The sequence below is a fragment of the Hemitrygon akajei genome, chromosome 11, assembly GCF_048418815.1.
Source record: "Hemitrygon akajei chromosome 11, sHemAka1.3, whole genome shotgun sequence".
Taxonomy (NCBI): Eukaryota; Metazoa; Chordata; class Chondrichthyes; order Myliobatiformes; family Dasyatidae; genus Hemitrygon; species Hemitrygon akajei.
This window is the reverse complement of record NC_133134.1, coordinates 21,025,373-21,052,200: the sequence shown is the minus strand read 5'-3', so window position 1 is coordinate 21,052,200 and position 26,828 is coordinate 21,025,373. Positions and strand designations below refer to the sequence as shown.

General features: G+C 41.3%; 1 protein-coding gene across 4 annotated transcripts in view; it reads left to right on the top strand.

Annotated features, from left to right (window-relative positions):
* Positions 1 to 5,211: 5,211 nt before the first annotated feature.
* LOC140735372 (Golgi apparatus membrane protein TVP23 homolog A-like) overlaps positions 5,212 to 26,828 on the top strand; it is a 36,837-nt gene continuing 15,220 nt past the window's right edge. For 2 of the 4 annotated variants that reach the window (XM_073060347.1, XM_073060349.1), the window contains exons 1-3: positions 5,350 to 5,557; positions 21,668 to 21,812; positions 26,607 to 26,696. In XM_073060347.1, coding sequence (XP_072916448.1) covers positions 5,391 to 5,557; positions 21,668 to 21,812; positions 26,607 to 26,696 — 402 coding nt within the window. In that variant the 5' untranslated portion in view covers positions 5,350 to 5,390. The other 2 variants (XM_073060351.1, XM_073060350.1) reach the window with 2 other exon arrangements.

Genomic DNA, 26,828 nt, shown 5'->3' with positions numbered 1-26,828 from the left:
TTTCCGTAATCACCTCCCACCCAGAGCAAGGATAGAGTTCTCCTTGTTCTCACCCATCACCTGAGCAGCCTGGACATCCAATGGACAATCCTCCGTAATATCCGCACCCTTCAACCGGATGCCATCACCAGTCATATTTCACTCTGCTCTCCCCTTTCAGCATTCCGAAGGGGCTCTGCAACTTCTTGCTTCCTTCGTTCATCTTCAGAAATACCTACTCCCCTTCTCACGGCACCTTCCCGCACATTTATTGGGAATGAAATACCTTTTGCTGATGCTGTGGCCCAAACATTCCTTCCAGCAATGCACTTGTACTTCATCCGAACTAGTGTACAGCCTTTAGTGCTTATAATGTGATACAGATAGAGTGACTGAATGACCTGCATTTAGCCCACAAGGATTAACCTGAGCTTCTCGTCACCTGTTACTTTAATGCTTTGTGCTGCTCTTTATCTGACCATTCTTACAAAGACCCAACTTAACCATGACAAATGACATCCTATCTTTCATCTTGCCAGCTTATAGCCCTTCACTGCTACTACTTTGTCATTTCCTGTCAGCTGCACCTTAAATATAGACACTCCTGTACCTATTGTCACTTTATAGACGTACAATGAATCTAGGTATACGAGGGATGATTGATAAGTTCATGGCCTAAGGCAGAAGAAGTCAATTTTAGAAAATCTAGCACATTTAGTTTTCAACATCGTCCCCTCCAACATTTACACATTTAGTCCAGCGGTCGTGGAGCATATGGATCTTGGACCTCCAGAAAGTGTCCACAGCATGGGTGATTGATAAGTTCATGGCCTAAGTTAGAAGGAAATGAGTTATATAGCTCTCTTTACATGCACATGCAGTTCAACTCTTCAAGTGATTATGCAGAAAGTTTGAAGTTAATAACTCATCTCCTTCTACCTTAGGCCACAAACTTATCAATCACCCGGATGAGTTATTAACTTCAAACTTTCTGCATAATCACTCAGAGTTGAACTGCATGTGCATGTAACGAGAGCTGTATAACTCATCTCCTTCTACCTTAGGCCACGAACTTATCAATCACCCCTCGTATACCCTTTCTTCTCCTTTTATGTTGTCTTTGACTTCCCTTGTCAGCCACAGTTGCCTCATTCTCCCTGTAGAATACTTAAATCTGTGGACACTTTCTGGAGGTCCAAGATCCGTATGTTCCACGACCACTGGACTAAAAGTGTCGGAGGGACTATGCTGAAAAATGAATGTACTAGGTTTTCTAAAATTGACTCCTTCTACCTTAGGCCATGAACTTATCAATCCTCGTAAGCTATCTTATGTATTTATATTCATTATGTTTGTTAATATTGTGTTCTTTATCCTATTGTGTTTTTTTTTGTCCTGCATCAGATCTGGACTAACAATTATTTCATTTTCCTTTACACTGGTGTAGTGGAAATTACATTAAATAGCTTTTGAATCTTGGCAACTCAACATGAAGTTCAAAATACTAAATAACTAGTCAATCTAAAGGAATAGAATTTGATCAAATGAATTTAAAAATATCAGGTTTGAATTTACATTTATTTATGAACCACATATACATTGGAGCATTGTGAGCAGTTTTGGGTTCCTTATCTAAGGAAGGATATGCTAGCATAAGAGAGGGTCCAGAGGAGGTTCACAAGAATGATACTGGGAATGAAAGGGTTAATAATACCATAAGCTATAGGAGGATCAATTTTCCTCTCAGCCTTAATCTCCTGCTCCTCCCCACAACCCTTCTTGCCCTGACTAATCAAGAACTTATCAACCTCTGCCTTAAATATATGGGCTGTTCCCGGGGACGCACACCGAGACCAACATCCGGTGCTGCTGGCAGATCATCAACTCGGTCAAAGACACTCTTTGGTTGACCCGAAACTTGATGGTCTACTAGCACACGGAGATGTCCGTGGGGGAGTGCTGCCGACTGGCACATTCTCGGCTGCAGCAGTACGTGCTGAGGGACGCACTCAAACTCGGTGCAGCCACCGCAAGGGCCCGGTGGGGAAGGACCACAGCCTAGGGTTCTTCTCCCGTGGGAGTTGAGGGGTAGGGGGGCTTGGGAGTATACCCCCTGAATGTAAATATGAAAGAACAAAGTGCCACGTGGGTGGCAAAACTTTTGAATTTTGAAAATGTGAAGACAGTAATGGTACCAACTGTAAAGAATTAAAAGTCTTTGAATGGTTATTGTATATAAATTTATTTTTGAATAAAGTATATTTTGTTTAATAAAAAAAAACCCAATGACTTGGCCTCCACAGCTACCTGTGGCAACGAATTCTACAGATTCACCACTCTCATGCTAAGAAAATTCTTCTTCATTTCTGTTCTAAATAGACGTCCCTCTATTCAGTGGCTATGCCCTCTGGTCCTAGACTCCCCCACCACAGGAAACATCCTCTCCACATCCCACATCCACTCCATTGAGCCCTTTCAACATTCAATAGGTTTCAATGAGAACCCCCCCATTCTTCTAAATTCCAGTGAGTATAGGTTCAAAGCCATCAATTGGTCCTTATATGGTAACCCTTTCATTCCTGGAATCATCCTTGTGAACCTCCTCTGAACCATCTCCAATGTCAGCACATCCTTTCTTAGATATGGGCCCAAAACTATTCACAATACTCTGTGAGGCCTTACCCATGCCCTATAAAGCCTCACCATTACATCCTTTCATATTCTAGACCTCTTGAAATAAGTGCTAACATTACATTTGTGTTCCTCACCACTGACTCAACCTGCAAATTAACCTTTAGGGAATTCTGCATGAGTACTCCCAAATCCTTACGCACCTTGGATTTTTGAATTTTCTCTCCATTTAGAAAATAGTCTACACTTTTATTTCTTCTACTAAAGTGCATGACTACACACTTCCCAACATCAATCCATATGCCACTTCTTTGCCCATCGTCTAAAATCCTTCGGCCTCAACACTACCTGCCCTTTCACTTATTTTTGTATTGCCTGAAAACTTATCCAAAGACACACTGGCTGGTAGGTTAACTGGTCATTGAAAATTGTCCTATCACTAGGCTAGAGTCAAATTGGGGGTTCCTGGGCAGCACAGCTCAAAGGGCCTACTCTGTGCTTTATTTCTTTGAACTGCAAATGTGAACGCTGTGATGGAGTACAGATCACGTAACAGTTCAACCACCCTCCTGTTCTTTTTTTCGAGTCAGCGGGAGAGGGTCGGCAGACTGGCACAGCTGATAGAGCTACTGCTTGTGGGCTCCTTCTACCTGTGTTCAATCCTGTACTCTGACACCGTCCGTGTGGAGTGTACGTGTTCCCCTTGAGTCCGTCTGGGTTTCCTCCACATCTCAAAGGGGAGTAGATTAACTGGCAACTGTCAACTTCCCCTTTTCATAGAATTTGAGGAGTTGTGTTGAGTGGAATGTAAGGAAAAGGTAAAGAAACACCTGTGCCTGATCATGTTAATAGTTGGTGAACTGAAGGGCCAGTTTCCATTCTGTATGTGTCCATGTCTGTTAAGTCTAGCAGTGGTTGCAGATCTTACTAGTTGCCCACAGCTAATTCACATTTTGCACATGGTTCCTCAGCTTTACATCAACCTTGGCTGTCATACATGTGGGAATCCCCGCAGCTGTGGGGCAAGCTGACCTTCATTAAGAGGGTAAGTCAGGTTAAATGTATCATTTTCTTCATTTTGCTATTTATTTAATACATGGTTTTAACTCTATGTATCATGATTTTAGTTATTTTTTCAAAGTCTGTACTATACTCCATTTATACAGTTTTTAAAATGTCTCCAAACAGGTAAAGTGCCTCAGTCCACAGCGGCCGTAAATGGAGAGCTCAAGCTGAAGTAGACCGGGCCATCAGCAGGTTGCAGCACCAAGAGGTTGTCGGCAGAGTGCAGACTGGACATGCAGGACTTGGCTGGGGGAAGGTAGCAAGTTTCTGGTCCAAGGCCTCGAAGAATGAAAGGAAAGCCATGGTAGTGGAGGAGGTGACAAGGGCAGAGCAGGTGTGGCACGGGAAGCTGGACAACACGGGAGGGAACCATCAACAGGCCATTCAGCTGGTCACCTGTGGAAGATCCCACAAGCCAGACCTGGCTTCCTCATCAGGGCAACCTATGATGCCTTGCCCTGCCCTGGAAATCTTCACCAATCAATTGGCAGTGAGGGTAGTTGACAACCTCCAACACACCCTGGCAGGATGTAAGACCGCGCTCTCCCAAGGGCACTGCAGATGGCGCACAACCAGGTCCTAAAGAAGCTGTCGGAGATCCTAGAGACCTGCGGCTGGGGTGCAAGAAACAAGCAGCCATTCTCCAGTGGGATGGGAACTCACCTCGTTCAGTAAAGATGGTAAGGGCACTGAATGCACCCGCCCAACAGCTCCTCTCCACGGGCAGGCGGTGGGACACGAGGGCAGATCTCGACAGACTGCTACAGTTCCCCATGGAAATCAGCACCATCTCTCCACCCAGATACAGTACTGTGGTCCATGGCCGCCAAGACAGTACTCCTCATTGAGTTAATGGAAGGAAGAAGCAGAGGCTGGCCACAAGCTGAAGTACTGCAGTGCTGAAGTACTGCCCTGAGGAGGTGGACGCCAGGGCTTCGTTTGAGTATCGACGACAAGATTACTCCTCGATAGGGTAGTGACTCAAGGGGACACCGGAGAGTTGGCTGAAGACACTGAAAAGGGCAGCTTTAACCGTGGCTGAGAAGGAAGGACCGACTAACCCCATTGAAAGCTGTAGAGGAGACGTCCCTGCCATTGATCAGCCACGCGAAAGTGCTCCCTTAACGTTCATCTGAATGAGTGCAGCACTCCCTCCATACTGCACTGAAGAGGCATTCTGGCTGTGTTAAAGGTGTTGAAATCTGCCTTCTGAAAGAGAAATGAAATGCTGAAATGAATCACAGCACCTCCCACGAAGCACATCCTACCCGAGTCATGTGCAGCAGCCACCCCTCTGCTGAAAAGAAAATAAAGAATATAGATTCTAATTCCGTCAGGCTCGTTATGTGTTTGAAATTCCATGATCTGGGATCGCAATGAGCGGCTAGTCACACACACAAGATATTCCGCAGACGCTGGAAGTCCAGAGCGACACACACACACACAAAATGCTGGAGAAGCTCAGCATCTATGGCAATGAAGGAACAGTGAACGTGTCGGGCTTTTGCAGGGCAATTGAGGGGAGGGTGAGCAGGCGGCGGGGGCTGGGATTAAGTGATGCAACCCTTGGAAAGCTGGCTGAGAGCAGCAGCCGCCCGGATACATTTGTGAGCTGTACCAGGCAGACAGGACGTAACGGGCCGCTGCCGAGCAACCATCATGCGGCAGGTAAGGGGGTCCGGTCCGGTCCGGTCCGGCCCGGGGGTCAGGTGCCGATGACGGGGCGTTTCAGCCCCCTTGGCGGTTTTGTTCATCTAGCAAAAACAAAAACACAACTACTTCTTTCTCATCGTCTACAGGCGCTGGTGGACGACACTGAGGACGTGTCCCTGGATTTCGGTACCGAGGAGGAGGAGCTGGCTCTGAGGAAGAACAGGATCAGGTAAAGGTAAAAGTGCTGGCGGTTATACTCCTAAACTCGGAGCCCGAGTCCACATCCCTCCTGAGCAGCCGCGCTGTTTTAAATCAGAGGGACAATAGCAGGCGGCATGGTTTACGGCGTCCTTCTGGGCCAGAAACAGGAGAAAATCTGCAGACGCTGGAAATCCAAAAACAACACACACTAAATCCTGGAGGAACTCAGCAGGCCGGGCAGCATCTATGGAAAAAGAATAAACACTCGACGTTTCGGACCGAGACCCCTCATCAGGACACACATCACGACACGGGGGGCGTGTCCCTTTTTATTTTCGGTTCCGAGGGTCTCGGCCATCGATGCCGTCAGGCCTGCTGAGTTCCTCCAGCGCGTTGTGTGTGTTGCTTCTGGGCCAGTCTTGTTAGTCTATTTGACTCCAGACATGGCACTGTGATTGTGAAGAGGCTCTACAATCTGAAGACACAAGAGCATCTGGTAGTTTCAGGTCGGCCAGGAAAAGGGTCTAAACCTGAAATACTAACTTCATTTCTCTCTCTCGAGGGACCTCTAAGTTCCATCAGCAATTGGTACTTGGTCTAGCAATTCACTCAGTTATTGGGGTTATCATTACCAATGTAAAAATAATATATGGTAATAACATATATAAAATAAAACCGACATCAGCTTTGGCATTGTAGCATGGGGTCAGCATGGTAGTACAGTGATTAGCATCACACCATTACAGCTCAGAACATCGGAGTTCAATACTGGTAAGGAGTCTGTGCAAAGCCTCCCCCCACAGTCCAAAGACCTACATGGGAGGTTAATTGATCATTGTAAGTTGTCCTGTGATTAGGTTAGGGTTAAACTGGGGTTGCTGGGCGGAGCGCCTCGAAGGACCTACTCGGCATTGTATCGCTAAATAAAATAAATCCAATTTGGACACTGCAAGATCACTTTTAGCCAAATCTGTAGTTTTCATTTGCAAATGTATTTATTTTTTCCTGCAAATGCCTGCAAGAAAATTAAACTCCAGGTAGTATATGATAACATGCGTATTTTAATAAAATTATTTTGATCTTTGAAGTTCTCTTTTGGTTATTCAGTTTGGTAGAAGTCTGTACAGACTAGTTTGTGCAACAGTACACTTGCGTAGTCCTGCCAAATCTACAGCAGGTCCTTTTTTTTTGGCAGAACAAATTTACCAGAGGTGACAATGGTACACGTAGGGGAGGGTGGCCTGGACATGACGAAGGGTCTCTGCCTGAAACGTCGACAGTGCTTCTCCATATCGATGCTGCCTGGCCTGCTGCATTCCACCAGCATTTTGTGTGTGTTACTATCATAACCCAGCAGGTTGAGAACTGAGAGCTGAGTCTCCAGCAGGTCATGAGTGAATCAATACAAGGGGTACACCAGTGTTCTCATTCTTGTCAATCTGTTTGTGGGAGATGATCTGTCCATGACAGTATTGGAGTAGAAGCAACAACTACAGGAGATAAGGTCCTGTTTTTGCATTCAAGAACCTTCAGTTGAGTAGTGGACCCTGCAGTCTTGCCAAGTGGAATAGATCTGGAATAGTTACATTGCAGGACTAGGTATCGACTGAAGTACTGGGGACAGTATCAGAAATATACAACATCTCAATCTGTGAACTTGTGGCCCAGCATTTCCCCTCACCATTACCATCAATACTATCAATATAGAGTGCAGGAGGACAAGCCAGCAACAAAACCAGCTTTCAGTCTATTGAAGGAAGCTGCAATACATCCCCAAATGCTTGTGTAACTCCAAGATCGGTCTGAGGAACAGTGAACTAAACAACTTTTCAAATATTGGATCAGCTTATAGTTCTATAATCCCACCACATCTTAATGTGGATGGTCATGGTCTACAATTCCACAGATGTACTGCTGAAACCTAGTTGCATTGTGGCCTGATATGACAGTTTGAATGCACAGACACTTAATATGCTGAGAGTTGTGGACTTGGCCCAATATATCATAAGCACGTCCTCCCCACTATCGGAAATATCTACATTGGTGCTGCTTCAAGATGGTAACGTGTATTATTGAGATCTCCGGCATCCAGGTCATGCCATCTTCTCAGTTACCATTGGGCAGGCAGTACAGATGTCTAAAGTCCCACATTACCAGGTTCAAGAACAGCTACTTGCCTTCAACCATTCTGTTCTTGAACGAGCCTGCACCCTGACCACCCCTCCCCCATCCCTCAACACTATAACTACTTTGCACTTCAATTGACATTTTTTCTAGATGTGTTTTATCTTGTATAATTTCGTGTAACTTATGCTTTTCTTGTAAATGTTGTATTTTATACGTGCCTGAAATGCTGCTGCAACTAAGTTTTTCATTGCACTTGTGTGTGCACGGGTAATTGTGCATATGGTGATAAACTTGACTTTGACTTTGTATCATTAACAGCTCATAGGAGGAGGAAAGTCCAAGAACATCCTTGTCCTCAATGATGGCTTAGCTCAGCATGCAAGTGTTAAAGATGCTCTGAAGTATTTACCATATCTGGTCAGAAGTGCCAATTGGTGATCTACCTATCTCAGCTCCCTATCACTACAGAAGCCAATTTCCAGCAAATTTGTTTCATTCCATGTGACTTCAAGAAATAACTGAGAGCACTGGTGTAGAGCAAGTCAAATGTATGTTGGTAAACACAAAGTACACTGCAGACGCTGTGGTCAAATGTGTGTCGTCGAGCACCTCCGCTCCGTCCGCCACAACAGACAGGATCTCCCAGTTGCCACTCACTTCAACTGTGCTTCACATTCCCATTCGAATATGTCTATACATGGCCTCCTCTACTGCCATGATGAGGCCAAACTCCGGTTGGAGGAGCAACACCTCATATACCGTCTGGGTAGTCTCCAGCCCCTTGGTATGAACTTTGAATTCTCCAACTTCCGGTAATTCTCTCCCTCTCCCTTCCCCCATCCCACTTTCACTCTGCTTCCTCTTCTAGCTGCCTATCACCTCTCTCATGATTCTGCCTTCTTCTACTACCCATAGTGCTTTCCCCTTGCATTCCTTCTTCACCGCTCCTGCCTATCCCCTCCCTGCTTCCCCTCCCCTACCCCTTGATCTTTCCTCTGATTGGTTTTTCACCCTCCCCCCACCTTCTTTATAGGGCCCCTGCCCCCTCCTTCTTTAGTCCTGACGAAGGGTCTCAGCCTGAAACATTGACTGCTCATTTCAACGAATGCTGCCCGACCTGCTGAGTTCCTCCAGCTTGTTTGTACGTGTTTAAATGTATATTGGAATACTCTTATTTACCTATGAGAGTGCAGCACCAACAAGGGACTAAGACTGATACTATCCAGGGCAAAGCAGTTCACTTTATTGTTTCTTGATCCACCACCATAATCCCTTCCCTTCTGCAAAATAAATAAATAAAATGTTTTAAGATGCAGGTGAAGAAGCTAAAGGTAGAAAAGAATAAAAGGGGAGGTAAGCAATTGTGTGACAGGCAGAGAAATTAATTGTCAAAAGGATTGACCGTACAAAGTGAATGAAGAAGGTGATAGAAAATAACGATCTTAATCGGTGTAACTGCTGTAATTTTAAATTAAATTAGTAAAGGAAAGAAGTGTGTTCAGGGAAGCAGAAAAGAATCTTGCAAATATCTAAAATTTGAGTTATTTCAAGAGATATTGTGAATATTATTCAAATTAATTACTCAAAGATACGTAATGCAACAAAATGAATGGTACTTGAGAGAATGCAATGTGATGATCGGTTTAAAAAATGATTAGTATTTAGATATTTGGGTTAATGGAATGCATATCGAAAGTGTCCTCAAGTGTTTAGATAATTGTTCTTATAAAGTGGAACCAAATGAAATATTTCTAAGTTTGCCAGCAGTGTGAAACCAGGTGTTATTGTAAAGTTGCGAGGAGGATCCAACAAAGTTACGAGGAGTATCAGACGAAGTTGAGTTAAGTGGGGAAAAATATTGAAGGCACAGTATAATGTGGATAAATGTGAATATATTCACTGTGGTAGGAAAAGCAGATTGGCTGAGTATTATTTTAATTCTAATAATTGATATAAGGGACAATTCAATATGTAACTCTGGCTTCAGCTAGTGGCTTAATACAGTGGATGATAGCCCCTGGCCCAGCCAAACTTAAGGAATCTTGTTTGGGTGGATGCTACCCGATGTGTCCCCTGTCACAAATCAATACCACAAAATAACAAACCGTACACAATATGTGATTAAACAATTAAGTTTTATAATTCTTAATTTGACTATATGGTTAGTAAGAAAACATAAAAGAAAAAAGGGCCTATTCTCATGAAGCAATCTGTTGCGCAAGGTTGGAGCTCACTGATAAGGCCGTTCGTCCACCATCGACCACCGCCAATCGTCACTGACCTTCGGACCCTCGCTCCAAGTCTACTCCGTCTGGCGGTCTACCAACTCTCTCCATTCGTGTCTTTTCTCCTCATCTCTCCCCGGCAAAAAACCCGCAAATTCCCGGCTCCCAGACACACAAGAAAGAATAACATCCTGCTCATTGGCTAGCTTGCCCTGTTCTCTCTCATCATAACCCAAACATTGCTGCTACAGAGAAACCATTACCTCAGCAGTGGAACATTACAGAGAAACCATTACATTAGCAGTGAAACCTTACAGCGTGTTACAAATGAAAGTAAATATACAAGCATACCAAACAGTTAAGGAAGCTAGTAATACATAAAGGTTCTGCGTACAGGAACAAGGATGTTCTGCTGCAGTTATACCAGAGCTTTAGCGATACTATACCAGGAGCATTGTGGGCAGTCTTGGTCTTGTTACCCAAAAAAGAAATTGTCTGCCAGAGAGGGAATGCAGGAGAGTTCACCAGCATTCATTTCACAGTGGCAGTGATAAAATTATTTGGTGTACTGTGCTTGTAATGTGTTTGATCAGCAATGAGCGTTTTGGAGTAGACCATGATTACCTGCAGAGCTTTCCAGACCCACCAAGAAAGGCAAGGCTACCAGGCTCTTGGGAATTGCACCACCTGTAGGTTGAAAAATCAAACTACAGTTGCTGGCAATCTGGAAACTGATAATGCTGCAAACTTTCTGCAGGAGGCAAAAGTGTGAACTTACTTTCTCGTTTTCTCATTTTTGACCCAGGCTATTTAACCTAAAATGTTAATTATTTCCACAAACGCTCTGCCTGTCTTGAATTGTTCCGGCAGTTTCTATATACCACTTGCAGGTTCTCTTCCAAATCTCTCGCATTTCTGACAGTGTTCCTTTGAAATCTTGGAACTTCCTACTTGGTAGCTTCTGGATATACCTTGAGAAGGATAAATCAGTTCAGCAAGAATCTCACTACCAATATCCATATCCTAAAAAATTAATGAGCTAAAAATAAAGGTCAGATGGGAGCTAATTAAATGATCATTGATCCCAAAATGTTAACTGTCTTGCTTTCTCTACAGATGTGGCAAAACCTGCCAAGTATTTCTAGTACCTTCTATCTTATATTTTGTTAAGAAAAAATAGTTTCTGGTTCTGAAATGGAATCTCCATTGAAAGGCTGAAAGTAATTGAATATGGGTGTGGGATTTAAAAATGGAACAGTTGTTTCAAATCAAATGCAATCTTTAATTCATGACCACACATGGACAAAACGTCCCACATGAATTTAGTATTTTGGCAGAGTAAGGTATTTTTATATCATTAATGATACCAGTAGATTTTGTCCCTGCATTTGATCGTTCTAATTATGGTCTTGAGTATTTGGACTTGCCTCTTTTCCCTTGTAATGCATATTAACCACCACCTGGTCTTCTCACGTTCTTCCTCATTGTCTACTGTTTTTCCTTTTCTTGCCGGGATACATAGCCCTGTGACTTTACTGTTTTTTAAATCGCAAGTGAGTACATACAGCAATCCAAAAGTCCTCCTTACTCCAAAGTGTTGTTTACATCTATCCAAGACACCTGAACCAAGACACCAGTGGCATGGTAAGTTCTGTGACCTTTGCACTTCAACCCTGATATGCTGCACATTGGTATCATAAATGCTGCGGAACATTCTGAAAATGTGCATCCCCCATTTCACCCCTGGAGATGAACCGTTTCATGGTCGCCAATTGTCATCATCTGATTGTCACTGTTTTTTTGTTAGGAAGAAGTCAGCAGTGGTAGTGCTGTAACTTGTTTGACCTTGAGTAATGTATCAACTATGCAAATAAACTTTGAAACCAGTCCAGCAGCTCTTTTTATTTCTAGTGCCAATTTCCGTCATGCCGGAGAGTGTAACAAAGCATGTAACCTGCCCATCTGAAACACTGCTGGGGTGCAGAGAAGAATACGGTTTTCTTTTTCCTTTAAATTCGGGAATGCTGTAATGTGATTGAGAAGATTCATTATTAATTTCCAAGAAGATGATTTACTCACCTTTTGGAGTTCTAAGAAATTACACTCCGAGGCCACTTTATTAGGTACACCTGTACACATGCTTGTTAATGCTAATATATAATGAGCTAATCATGTAGCGACAACACAGTGCATAAAAGCATGCTGGTTCAGTTGTTGTTCAGACAAAACATCAGAATGGGGTAGAAATCTGAGTAACTTTGACTGTGGAATGATTGTTGGTGTTGGACAGGGTGGTTTGAGTATCTCCAAAATTGCTTAGCTGGGATTTTCACACACAATAGTTTCGCAATGGTGCCAGCAAACAACACGAGGGCGACATCCTCCAGATGGTTCACAAAACTACTCTCACTTCTTTTACGTCTTTCAAATGTGGTTCTGCTACAGTTGGAGCTTGTTTTCTACATTTTGGTGGTGTGTTTTTGGGCAGATTGAGCGATCTGGTGCTTTGCTATCTCCGAGGGTATTCCATGAGGCTTTGAGCAAAATGTGTGGCCTTGAGGCCAAGAAGCCTGGAGATGGAGTGCGAGCTCATGATCAACTCCACGTCTCGTTCCCGCTGCTTAAAGCGCCGAGGAAGACTGAAGTCATTAAGGTGAACAGATGTTCAGTGCTCTCTACAAGCCTTTCGCTCACTGCTGCCTGAGGAAGGTGTCTACTTGTGACAGTGTCTTGCTTGCTACTTGAAGGAAGGACTCTTTTTTTTGAATGGTCTCTTTCTCCCTCGATGCTGGTGGAGGGAAGTGCCAGAGTTCTGCGTCTTGAGCAAGGTTTAATTGATGTGGTTTGTAGATTGGACTTGCAGTTCACGTTGTGTGTTTCTGGTCACTTTTTTTGTTTGTTGCTATTTTGGGCGATTTTAAATCTGGGTAGACTGCAGATAACGAACACTGAGCTGAACTGAATGTGCCTGGACACTTTTGATTTTGTGTTTTATATTCTGTGTTTTTCACTCATTTTTTTGTTGTTGCTGTTTGCGGGCTATTTTTTGTGCGGGGGGGGGGGCTTGGTTGATGTTTTTCTTGAACAGGTCCCAAAGTTTTCTTTGTTTCTTGGCTGTCTATGGGGAACATGAATCTTAGGATTGAATCTGCATACGTACTTTGAAAATTAATGTACTTTGAATCTTGAGAATGTTGTGGAAAAACAAACACCCAGTGCGCGGCAATTCTGTGGGTGAAAATACCCTGTTAATGAGAGAGGTCAGAGGACAATGGCCAGACACTGGTTCAAGTTGACAGGAAGGCAACAGTAACTCAAATAATCAGATGTTTACAACAGTGGTGTGCAGAACAGCATCTCTGAGTGCACAAACACGTCAAACATTGAAGTGGTAGGCTACAGCAGCAGCAAACCATAAACATACAAAATACTCAGTGGCTGCTCTATTGGGTACATCCTGTGCCTAATAATGTGGCCACTAGGAGTATAACTTCCTTGATTATTGTAATTCATGTAGAATAGCACATCAGTATATAATGACATAGAACTTCTGTTATGTAACTTTATTCATCATATGCTTTGAAATAAAAACTTGGAAAAACCCAGCAATCATGTTGGCGTCTGTGGAAAAAGAAACAGACATCAATCCAGGTTGCTGAGCTTTCTTCAGAATCTCCAGTTGCTCTCTCTACTGATTCTGGTGCTCTCCACCACTTTTTGCTGCTCGGTTCAGATTTTCTTAATATCTACAATTATTTTTCTTTGCTTTTTGGTTAGATTACAGTTTAGGAAACTGACTACCTGAAGTGAAGTGCATTTACGGTCTTTCTGAGTCTGATTTCACCAACTTGGCATTTCTCAAAATGATTTTCACATGTATGGGATGACTTAATTTTATGTGGTATTGTGAGAAAATAAATTAGCTTGTTATTAATTATATTAATTGGCCAAGTTAACTAGGTTTTATTAATGCAATGTTGAATTAAATGTCAATTTGAAATTTTATTCTTTTTTTTTGAGGGTGAATATTTCAGGGTCCTTGACCACCTAGTGGATCTGTGCTGGATTCCAGCAAAGAGATGTGTATCCCAAATTGGAATGGGAAATAAAATCTGAAAATGCTCAGTGGTCAGTGTTCAGAAGTGTGTGTGTGTATGAGTGTGTGAGAGAGAGAGGGTGTGTGGGTGGCAGGGGTGGTGATAGAAATTCTTTAATAGAGTTTTTTATTTATTGATTTTTTAAAAAATAAGGGAGTTCTGCTGATGATTGAAAATTTCAGACTGGTCTCTAAGCCTGTTAACTTGAATCAAGTTGGCTGTGGATTTTATAATCTCTTTCATCTTAAAAATAGCCAGTACAACCATATCTATTGTATCTACCTCCAGTATTCAGTCAAATAGTGATCATTATTTATTTAGCAGAACTTTGTTTCCCATCCCCACACTTTACTGCATAGAAATTGGCCATTGACATATTGTTCTAAACAGCCATGTCTGCTCCAGTTGAGTGTCAAATTCAAATTTTCACATGAGTGAGTCTATTTAGATTTCCCTGCCATTTGTATCCTTAGATATCATCTTTGTAGACATTTTGTATTTACTCCAGTGCTGCCAAACAAAAATGTCACAAATAAAACATGATAATATATCTTATATTGATTTTGAGTACCGTAGATGTCGGATTATAAGCCGCTACTTTTTTCCCACATTTTGAACAGCTTTGAACACTGCGGCCTTTAATACGGAGCGGCTAATACATGATTTTTTTCATGCCGCCAAAAACATTTTGCCTCGTAACAGTAGACCAATAAAATTGATGAGTAGTTCACAGAGGTCCAATGAAATTGTACGATAAATCAAGCGCACTTTCACAATTAAATTATTGTAAATCAGTCATTTGTACTCACCCTCATCAACATGGAAAACACTCGAAGAAAAGCATTGTGCTGCCTTTATGGCAGTTATTTAGTTTATAATATTTTTGCTTAGTAATTCATTTTCTAGTTAAAGTTAGAAGTGTTTTAACTATATTTGTTTTCTGTACTACATCGCGGGATGCTATGACGTCACACCCGGTTTCGCCGCGTCTTGTGGGAAAAATGCCGTTTGCGATAAACGGGACGGCAGGGGGCGAGCGGCGGAGCGGCATTAGATCTGAGCGAACGCTGCTTTTAAGTTAAAGGCGATCAATAACTTTTCCTGGTAGGCTGCAGTATATATATTTTTTACCAGTCGTTAGGAAATATTGGAATGTTGTTCAGTAAAAAAGTATACGCAACGTATATTTAAAAGTAGCCGCGTTACAGGCACGGTTCGAAAAAAAGCATTTGCAATATGTATTTGTTTATGTTACCATATGGATTTAATTAAAAGTTAAAAAATCCTCACGTGTAATATCTTTCTGTGTAAATATCTCATATTACAACGTGGGACACCTGCGGCCGAAAATCCGGTGCGGCCGAAAATCCGGTGCGGCCTGTACAAGTAAAAAATTGATTTTCTTTCTAAAATTAGAGCCAGTGGCTTTTAATCAGGTGCGCTCTGTAGTCCGGAATCTACGGTATTTACATACCTTGTTTTGCAAAACTGAAAACCAGGACCACATGGCCCAAATGGTCTGGTCTTTGTTGTACAGGAGTTCAAGAAGTATTGATTTAGAATTCTAACTTTATAGACATCAGCCTCCATGTTTCAATATTTTATATATTTATTAATCTACATTAATATTGCTTTTGGTTTTTGAAACAGGATTCCATGAACCTGTGCACTTGGAATACCTTTAGGTACCTTATCTTGCAATGTTAATGTTGATCTTGTTGTTCATCGGTTATTTTTTTGCAACTAATTAAATCCTATCAGTCACAGTCATCTGGAGACGGATGCTTTTTTTCTTCAAAATCATTTAGTAAATAACTCTTAAATAACAGTGATTCCAGTACCAATCAATGCAGAGCATCCTTCCTCTGACGGTCTGCATATAAAATTATATTGCATCTTGTTACAATTATGGTGTTTTACAGAACATTCAAAATCTGAACTTAAAGTTATTAATTTGGCTGTGAAATGCTTTGATGTTTTGAGAAAATGAAAAACAATAAACAAATGCAAATTCTTACTTTTCAGTAAAATTTTCTGAATTTTTCTTCATTCTTCCTCCAAGTAGCCCTCTTATCTGCAGCTGGTAGCACCTATTTGTAGTGTATCTATAATGATTAGGATTTGTTGCTCATGATCCTGCCACCCATGTTAATCACACACCTGAAGATTTATCTTTTGCCGGAGGTCCTGGGGTCAAGTGATGAGATCCACCCCATTTGTGGAGACTTGAAGAAATGTAATTGAGCAGGTCGGAACTGCCCTGAAAACCATTGATAACAGAAGCATTGTCCTTTAGCTCATAAGATATGACATTAAGAAAGATAGGAAAGCTGAGAAGAATGGAAAAATTGATTGAAAATACACATTTATTAAAATATTCCATCATGGGATGATTTGAAAATCCAAGCAGAAGCTAGAGACATAGTCATAAGGTATGAAAACAGGCCCTTCAGCCCATCCAATCCCTGCTTACTGTATTGCCCAATAAGCTAGTCTCATCTGCTTGTGTTTGGCTCATAGCCTTCGAAATCTCTGCTATCCTTGGACATGTGTAGATGGCTTTTTAATAGTGCTTAGGTGCCCACCTCAACCACTATTTCTGGCAGCTCATTTCAAATGCTCAGCAGCCATTGCATGAAGAAGCTGCCCTTGATGTTGCTTTTAAATCTCTCTTCTCTAACTACTGTGTGCTCACATATTTTAGCAACCCTCCCTGGGGAAACAAGTTATGTGCTTTCACCCTGTCTATGCCCCTCATAATCAGAATCAGAATCAGACTTTAATTGCCAAGTACCTATGCACATACAAGGAATTTACTCCTGGCAGATGTTGTCTCTCTGCTCATAACAATAATAATGATAAATATAAATGAAAATATAGATTATACATACAGGTAGTGCAATCCAAGTAATAGTTAGCCGACAGTTAACTGTTCAGCAAAGTGACCGCAGTAGGGAAAAAACTTCTCCAGTGCCTATTAGTCTTAGTCTGGAGGGATCTGAAGCGCCTACCAGACGGAAGCAGATCAAACAGTCCGTGCGCAGGATGGGAGGAGTCCTTTATGATGTTCCCCGCCCTCTTCTTCAACCTGGAAGAGTACAGGTCCACAATAGAGGGCAGGGAGGCTCCAATCTTACATACCGTTATCAAGTCACTCCTTATTCCCCTACATTACAAGGAATAAAGTCCTCATCCATACAACCTCTCCTTGTAACTCAGGTCCTAAGTCCAGGCAACGTCCTGGTAAATCTTTTTCTGCACACTTTGTTTAATAACATATTTCCTACAATAGTGTGACCAAAAATTCTGCCCAGTATTCCAAGTGCTGACTCGCCAATGTCTTTTATAACTTCAACCTAATCTCCCTACTCCTATATTCACTGTCCTTACTGATGAAGGCCAGCATGCCAGACGCCTTCCTCTCCACCCTATCTACATGTGACTGTGCTTTCAGTAAACTATGTACTTGAACTTCTAGGCCCCTTTGTTCTGTAATACTCCCAGGTCCCAAATCCCAGTGTATCTGCATAAAGGCAATACCAAACATTTATCTGGATTGAAAACCAGATTTGCCTTTCCTCAATCCACATACTTAGCTGATCAAGACCCCCTTTCAACAGAAAAATCTTTCTGGGCAGTGTCTTTACAAGATGGGTGACCCCAGCTGTTATCACTACTCTTCGAAGATTGCCTGGCATCAGTGGTCGCGTAACCAGGACTTGTGATGTGTAGCAGGTACTACACCTTACCTAAGGGTGACGTGCAGGCTAGCGGATAGAAGAAGTGCCTTACATCTCCTTTAGTAGAGATGGTAGAGATACCCTGCAACCTCTCTATCTCTGCGTCTCATAATCTTACACACCTTTATCAAGTCACCACTCATCCTTCTTTGCTCCAGAGCTTAAAGCCCTAGCTTGTTCAACCTCATCTCTAATCTACACCATCCTGATAAACTCTGCACTCTGTCTAAAGCTTCCATATGTTTCCTGTATGGAGACGACCAGAAATGAACACACTACTCCATGTGTGGTCTAATCAGAGTTTTATTGAGCTACAGGATAACCTTGCAGCTTTTGAATTCAATCCCTGGATTAAGAATGCTAGCATACCATAGATCTTCCTATGTACCGTCAATTTCTTTGGCAAACTTCAGGGATTTTGTTGAAAAATCATCTTGAATTTCTCTGAATTACATTTCTCGGCAGTGAGCAAAACAAGTAGGTGGGGCTTAATGGTGTTATTTGTATGTGTGCAACCAAACGACTGCTCACCATGTTTTCAAATTAACCTCAACGAGATAGCGAATAGGAAATTTTGATGTGCATGACTGATGCTGAGTTTTCCTTATTCTTGACAATTCTTTATGGGTGAGTATGCACAATGAGAATTAAAGCTTGTTGATTTTCATATGACACTCCCTTTGTCCTCACAATATCCCAAAACATTTTAAATTACTTTTGAATGACGTCACTGTTATTCTAGCTAACGTGGCTGCCACTTTACGCTGAACAAGCAAACATTATTAATGCAAACAGAGACTAATTGCTCATACTTGAGTAATATAGTCAAAGCAAGAAATCTAACAGATCACTGATAAGCAGTCTGCAAGGGCTTCTCTATTGTTTTCCACTCTAATTCAGTAATGTTCCTACAGCCAGTTGGATTGTGAATGTAAATTTGCATAAATAAGTCAAGCACGGATTATCCATTGCAATCCTACCGTATTGAATTACGGTGGGGACAAAAAAGGTTGCATGAATTTGACTTGCGGAAATTTAGTTTAACTCCTTCTCGGATCTCTGAGAATGTTCTCACTGTGTTTATTTGAGTAAACTATAGATAAGAGAGATTCTGCAAATGCTGGAAAATTTGATCTGTCATTCCCATATTGACATGCCTGTCTGTAGCCTCTCCTGCCATGAAGAGGCCAAGCTCAGGTTGGAGGAGCAGCACCTCATCCTATCTGAGTAGCCTCTAACTTAATGCCTTGAGCATCAGTTTCCCTAACGTCCTGTAATTTCTACTCTCCCGTTTTCTTTTTCTTTTCCATTTCTCATTCTGGTTTCCCTCTCAGCTGTTTTCCTTTCCTGCCCTCATTACCTGTCCCATCACCTCCGTCTGGTTCCCTCCTTCCCTTTATTTCTTGGTCCACTGTCTTCTCCCATTAGATTCCTCTTCCTTCAGCCCTTTTCTATTTATCACCTCCCAGATTCTTATACCATTCACCCCCACCCACCTCCTCTTCCCCTGGTCTCACTGATCACCTGCCCCCCCTCCCCCCCCCCCCGTATGCTCCCTCCTCCCCCACCACCTTATTCTGGCTTCTCCTCCCTTCCTTGCTGTCTGACCTGCTGAGTTCCTCCAGCTGTGTGTGTGTGTGTGTGTGTGTGTTATTTGAGTAAACTGCTTGAACATTACCTCATTCTAGTGAGGTAATTCAGTTTCTGTCACACACTTTTTTTATTGCCTTAGATGGTTATTGTGTATAGTTTTAATTGAAGTGACAATTGTATAATGAAGTTTCAAGTTGCACACTAGATCTTGTGATTTTTGTTTACCTTATGTAAGGGGAAACTGGTGTTCCCCTAAAAAAAAAATGTAGCTAGATTGAGAAGCTATACCTCTGCACTTGAAATTAACCTGCATGTTTAGGAGTGCAAAATTTGTTTCTGGAAAATTGTTTTACTCATTATTGTAAGGCAATAATTAGCCTATTTAAAACTGTACAGTCACATAGACATTGCAGTTTTAGTTAACAAATTGGAAGATTTATGGAATATGCACCTTTCAATAGCATAGATAGAAAGTCCAATGAAACAGAAACCATGGCAACTTCCCCAAAAGGGGGTAATTTCTGCAGTGAGTGGAGGATAGTTGCATATAAATTTTAGACCATAAGACAAAGGAGCAAAATTAGGACATTCAGCTGATCAAATCTACTCTGCTTCATCATCATGGCTGATTTATTCCCCCCCCCAAAAAAAAGCTCATTCTCCTACCTTCTGCCTGTAAACTTTGATGCCCTTACTATTCAAGAACCTATCAACTTATTTACATCAGTCGGCAAGATTAAGTTATGGGGGAATTACGTAATTATCTCTGTTCTGTTTTGCTATGTGTGATTTTAAAATTAGTAATGAATGTTAGAAAGAATGTTATATTGTGTAAGATAATTTGCTGATAAACTCCCTGTTATCTAATATGCTTGTTTTTTATTGATTAAGAATATGCTGACAGAACATGTTTTTTTAATAATTAACTGCTTCAAAATAAATTTGACTTGCATTCCCATCACCACTGAAACAAAATGGTGCACATCAACCTTTCTGAAAATAATGACTCTTTGACTTTTGTATGTTTAACTTGCATGAAGTATTTTGAATAATGTGATTTTGTTATATGCAAGATATTGTGATCGTTATGTTGTACCTCATTTTTTCTGGGCAATAGTTCACTGAAACTGTTACCCTACAAGTATGATATCACCAAATTAGGAATCATTTAATTGTTTTAATGATATCCAGTAAATAATTTTTGTGTGTGTTTTTTTTAAATTTAGAGATACAGCACAGTAACACGCCCTTCTTTCCCAACAGGCCTTTGCTGGCCTGTTACACCCAGGTGACCTGTTAACCTGTATGTTTTGAAACGTGAGAGGAAACTGAAACACCTATGCGGTCATGAGGAGAATATACAGTACAAACTCCTTACAGTGGTGGAATTGAACCCAGGTCACTGGACCTGTAATAGCATTATACATACAGTACCACCAACAGTGTTTACATAAAACTACTAGAAGTGTAAATGTTGAAATTCATTCTCTATTGGCAAAATAAACTATGGGATGCCAACTGTTAGCGTTTTATATGCAAAATTCTGGCAAATTCATAAATTAGGTCCCACGTAAATTATAGGACATCAGTGCAGTTAGGAGTAGCCGTGAACTAGCGAAAACAGAAGATCTTGCTGAATGCTAAATTTCAGAAATAATAAAATAGAAATATAGAAAATGTTGACAATATGTTAGTGGTTAGTTCTTAACTATAAAAAAGAAATAAAACAATTATTAGAGATTTGTTTGTCTGCATCTTTTGTCTATGATTTAAGTAACAGAAATGCCTGCCCTGGGGTTAGAGGTATGTGTATGTGGGTGGGCAGTGGGATGGAGAACAGCGTGTGCTTTGCTGTAACTGCTTCGTTGCTTAGTGTGTTCTGTGTTATTCTGCTGAACATTGTGAGTGTGCTCTCTGTTGGCACCAGAATATGTGGTCACACTTGTGGACTTCCACAGCTTAGGTGAGGTGTTACTCCACAAACAACACATCTCACTGTATGTTTCAATGTACATGTGATAAAATCTCAATGGTGATAATGTGGACTTTCTCTCTGGAGTAACTTTGATTGATGTATTTTCCCGAAGCTTTGGTTCAGTAAAAGCCCGCTTTCTACACGTTCCTCATTACTTGGATTGGAAAGCATTGCAAAATAAAATTCCTGCTCTTGTCTTGCATCAATAACTCCATGGCCACACTCAACTGGATTAGTATCTTATGAATGGGATCTAATTTTGAATAATAGTCCTTCCTGTTAAACTGAATCATCCTGACAGATTATCAAATATAGGAATATATTTCTCATATTTATTCTTTATATCCCACTATTAATATCTTAATGTTTAATATTTTTCAGACATCCACTTGCTACATTTTTTCACCTTTTCTTTCGTGTAAGTGCCATCATTACTTACCTCTTCTGTGACTGGTTTAGCAGAAGCTTTATTGCCTGCTTTGTGACAGTACTCCTCCTCTTGTCCTGTGATTTCTGGTCAGTGAAGGTAAGAAACTTGTACCTGGTGACTTTAGGTTTTAGTTTATGTATTTTGTACAATTTTATATGGGGTTAATTAACCTGCATTCCTGAAGAAGGAAATTGTTAATCATTTCTGAGTTGGACATACCCCACTTGTTATAGATGATTGATAAAACTAATAGACAAATACAAAGTTGAAAAGTTAGTTTGTTCTTCGTGGACAGTAGAATATCTTGCTTGGATTTTCCTATATGTGGATTTTTAGATGGAAGTATTTTGGTATCTGGCTCATTAAGTTCATTTTTGTGATAAGAATCCAGCCTTTCCTCTTGTGATTGTGAAATTCTTGTGACTGAAAAATAGTCACGTGGGTTAATTGGCTACTGTAATTTGTCCCTAGTGTGTGGAATCTTGTGGGGGGGGGGGGGGGATCGGGTGTTAAGAATGTGGTGAGTTTTATTAACGCTGATTAATGTAGGTTTGGTGTGAGTGGATGGCTCATGATTGACACAGACTCGGTGGGCTATTCTGTGTCTCTCTGACTGAGAAATGTATGTCCCAATAGCCAAAAGTAATCTATGATTTGAATGTACCAGGAAAGATACACTTCTGTAAATACAATCTTCCAGCCTATCTACAACTCCTACTGATGTTTTCCAATATGATTCCAATTTGTTTTTGTATAGTCTGAGCATGTAAGGGCATGTTGAATGTCTGAGAGGAACTCCTGTAAATTGAGACCAACAAGTGGGGATTTCTGCTTCTATTCATCTAGAAACTATAACCAACACTAAGCAAAACCCACCTTCCTTATTGTTTACAAATAAATCTGTTGCTGTACATTGCTGTAATTTTGATGGTTTGTTTACACTTGGCTGGTCATCAAATAGCATTCAATTCCCCAATGCAATGTTAGCATTTGATGAATACCAGGATTTAAAAAGTTACATTTCTTTATTGCAAGCTCACCACCTATAGGCCAATTAATAAATTGCATTAATCAGTGATGATTGTTGATATACAGTACTGTGCAAAAGTCTTGGTTGTGTATAGAGAGAGACTTTTGCAGAATACTGTAGTAATTTTATATTGCACTGTATTACCACCAAAAAACATGACGTGTGTGATGATAAACCTGATTCAGATTTGGGACTGCAAGTGGGAAGGGGAGCAGGGAGAGAGGAATCATGGTTGGGGAAAGGGGAAAGGCGGGGGAGGGAGCAGGAAGCATCAGAGAGACATTCTGTAATAATCAATAAACCAATTGTTTGGAATCAAATGACCTTGCCTGGTGTCTCAGAGGTGGATGTGTCTGCACCCGTGCCACCCCCTGCCACTGGCACTCCTTCTCTGCCGCTTGTCTCACACCCCTCCCACAGCACTCCATTCCCACCTTTCCCAGTATTGTCTGCTCCCACTAGATTTACAACCCCCTCCCTCTCTCTCCCCCCTCCCCTGCCATGTTGACAAATATAGCCCTGTGCAAAAGTCTTAGGCACCCTCGCTATACATATTTGCCTAAGACTTTTTCACGTTACTGTGCAATTGCTTCTTGAGGGGATGCCAACAAGGAAACAAATGGCTTTTGTCCTTTGACAAATTCAATATACTGTTGTCACAGAATTGAATTCCATGTGTTCCAATGATTTTGTTAGGTGAGAAACTAAGACATTTTACTATGTTCTTTGAAATATTTTTATTCAAGTTCATTTGTCAATCAACTGTATACATGTACACAGCCAAATGAAACGACGTTCCTCCAGACCAAGATGCTCAACACAGTACTTTAAACTCTCACACAACACAAAGTAATATTGCTACAAATAATGAAAAATAGTCTAGAAAACTGACATTTAATATGTATTTATGACACAAGTTACGAAGTAAACAGTATAACGCTACTTGTGCTTCATAAGCGGTGAGACCTTGGTGTTGGCAGTGAGTTCAGTAGTCTCATGGCCTGGGCTGTTTCCTATCCTAACTGTCCTTGTTCTGACACTCGGGTACCTCCTACATGATAGTGGGTGGTCAAAGAGATTGTGGGACGGATGGGAGGGATCCTTGATAGTTCTGTATGGCAGCTCTCCTGATAAATGTATCTGATGGGTGGAACAGAGACCTTGACGATCCACTCAGCAGTCCTCGCAATCCTTTGTAGGGTCTTTCAGTCGGACGTCTTGCAATTACAATCTCTTGTTGACAACACAAGAAAATACAGTATATGAAAATGAGCATTTTACTTCTAATGTACAGTATTCTGTGACTGTCACAAAACACTATAAGTTACTTGTTATTACTTCCTTGATCACTTCTAGCAATTTTCCCTACTGCTGACTTTGGGCTTCGTTCTTGAACTTAAAAAGTTATTAGTTGCTTGCAGCTGTTTTATCAAGCCATTATTGCACTTTATCATTATGCCTCAAACACACCAGATTTTGCAAAGCAATGCTGGTGTTTTGCAGGCAATGCAGCAGTTACTCTGTGCGTATTAAAATTCCACAAATAATAGCAGAGGAGGCTTCCTTATGGTGTTATCCATCAGTTAACTTACTGTTGGTACTGTCAGTTGTCACAGCCCATTTTGCTAAGCTCTGTCCATCTCCCACCATGCTCCTGATCCTTTCCTTTCCCCACTTTGTTCTCAAAAATTACTCTTAACTCTGAAATTCACTTTTTTTCTCTCTCTAACCTATGTTCCTAATCACCAGTTTTCATCACAGCTCTCTTGCTGCCTAACTTCTATGGAATTACTAAATGGTCTGACCATGAAGAGGCATTGATATCATATGCACTGCTATGCTCTAATTTGGAACCAACATGTTCCCCTGCTTTAGTAGTTTCCTGTAAGCAAATAAAAAATCTCATTTTCTGGAATATTAATGTCTTAGCCTTACATCTATGTTCTCTCTGTCGTATCCGACCATGATGAGACCTATGTGGGAGAGTTTTTAAAGTGGAAAAACTGTTGCACTGGGGCAGTTCCACTCTTTGATCTCAGACGTCCAGGTCTAGTGGTACGAGTAGTCATCACAACTGGGATCTTCTTTGGTTGCAGTGGATGGCCGTGACTTTGGTGCCTCGTCAAGCCCTTCGCTCTCCATGGAGTGTTGCAGAACTGCCTTGCAGGCTGTTGGATCTCACTGTAGATCTCATCCATCCAGTCTGCCAGCGCTGATTTTGTATGGTAGGACAGCTTGTCCCCATCTGACCGAGGAATGAATCTGCTGACTACCCTCACCTGGTTTGGCTCATGTCAAAGTGGTGTATGGGGTGTGGCCGCTACACGTGCAAAGATCTACTTGGATCCACAGGTTTGAGCTGAGTATTCAGTTTGGACCAAAGATGAGAGATCTACCCCAGAATGGATACAACAGGTCCCTTCACCAGAGGTACTACCCATCCTGGACACTGTTTTACATTTGCACCGGTTTCCTTACTGCAGTGCTACTAAGGCAGAATCAAAAATGACTCTGATTGAACAGAAAGAAGACAAACTATTTTTTTGTTCGCTTAAAATTCCCTCCTGTATGTCCCTGAGAATATGCTTTTCCTCAACTATTTGTTGAAAAACCTTGAAATCATACTCAGACCTCTTCTCTTAGCAATCTCCATAACTTCACCCGTGTGTATCCTCATCGTGATTTAACCTTTTATCTGCATGTTGTCATACACCACTGAACCAAATGCCGCCTTGGTCTTCCATTGTGTGCCCTTGATAAACTCTACCTTGGTCAAATTGGATTTCCTCTGTCCTGTTCAGCTCACTTGTAATTTTGATTCTTGGCAGTCTACATCAGGTCCCCGTCAGATTTTGGTGTTGTACTTAATATCGCCATGAATTTGAAACATTCTCTTCAGGCCTTGTTCTTTTGTCAATCTGTACATTTGATCCTCCACACCACTGAGGTTTGTTTTCATCTTTGCATTTTACACTCCATCAATCCTTTTAAAGGCTCTCCTGATAAGCCTATCATATTTTTCCAAATTTCTCACTGTGAATTCTTGTCTGTTTCTTCCTTTTACTTTTCTTTTGCCAAACCATTGAGCATATGTTGAGTTTTCTAAGTTAGAAATTTGAAGAGTTGGTAGGCCTCCGTTAGTCTCGATAGACCATGGAGTTGCACCTAGGAAAGTTTCCAGGGTCTAGGCAAGGTTTTTTTTAACGGAAGACAGGCAGTTGCCCAAGTTGCAAGTCTCCCCTCTCCACGCCACCAGTGTTGTCCAAGGGAAGGGCATTAGGACCCATACAGCTTGGCACCGGTGTTGTCGCACCAGTGGTTAAGTGCCTTGCTCAAGGCTCGAACTAGCAACCTCCAAATAACTAGACGAGCGCCTTAACCACTTGGCCACGCGCCAACAGTTAAACACAGTACCTGCTATTTAGCTTGTGTATTGGGATCTTTCAGTGTCTGGATAAAATATTGAATCAAGCAGACAGGCTTAAGTAGATTTTTGTCTTCATTTGTTGGGCAGTTGTTTCTGCTTTTACATTAATCTGATGATTTCTGAACCAGAAAATCCCCGGCTAGGAAGGACCAAACCCACAAAATTATAGGTACTTCAGATAATCTTGACTTGGAGCACTTCTTTCAATTACGTAATGCATTATAGACTTGGGTCTGTGATTATAATCTAATACAGGGCTTTGATATCTTGGTCACAGAACAAGTTCTAGTCACCACAATACCTGATGACACTGAAAATGCTTAATTCCTCTGCTAGTTTATCTAGTGAGTAGCTCATTTTGGCTGCTTACCTATGTTTTGGTTAGAGAAAAACTAGATGTAACTAGTATTTATTTGTAATGTTTTGATTACAGAATGTAACTGGAAGGCTTTTGGTCGGTTTGCGTTGGTGGAACCAGATTGATGAAGATGGAAAAAGCCATTGGCTCTTTGAAGCAAGAAAGGTAGATAATTTCATTATAAAATCATTCAGTGCAATAATTACTTGCCCAAATTGTTCTTGGTTGAAAGAATTATTTATATTGATGGAAGTTGATGTATGTTTTTGTTAGGTATATTTATAGTTTTGTTAACTG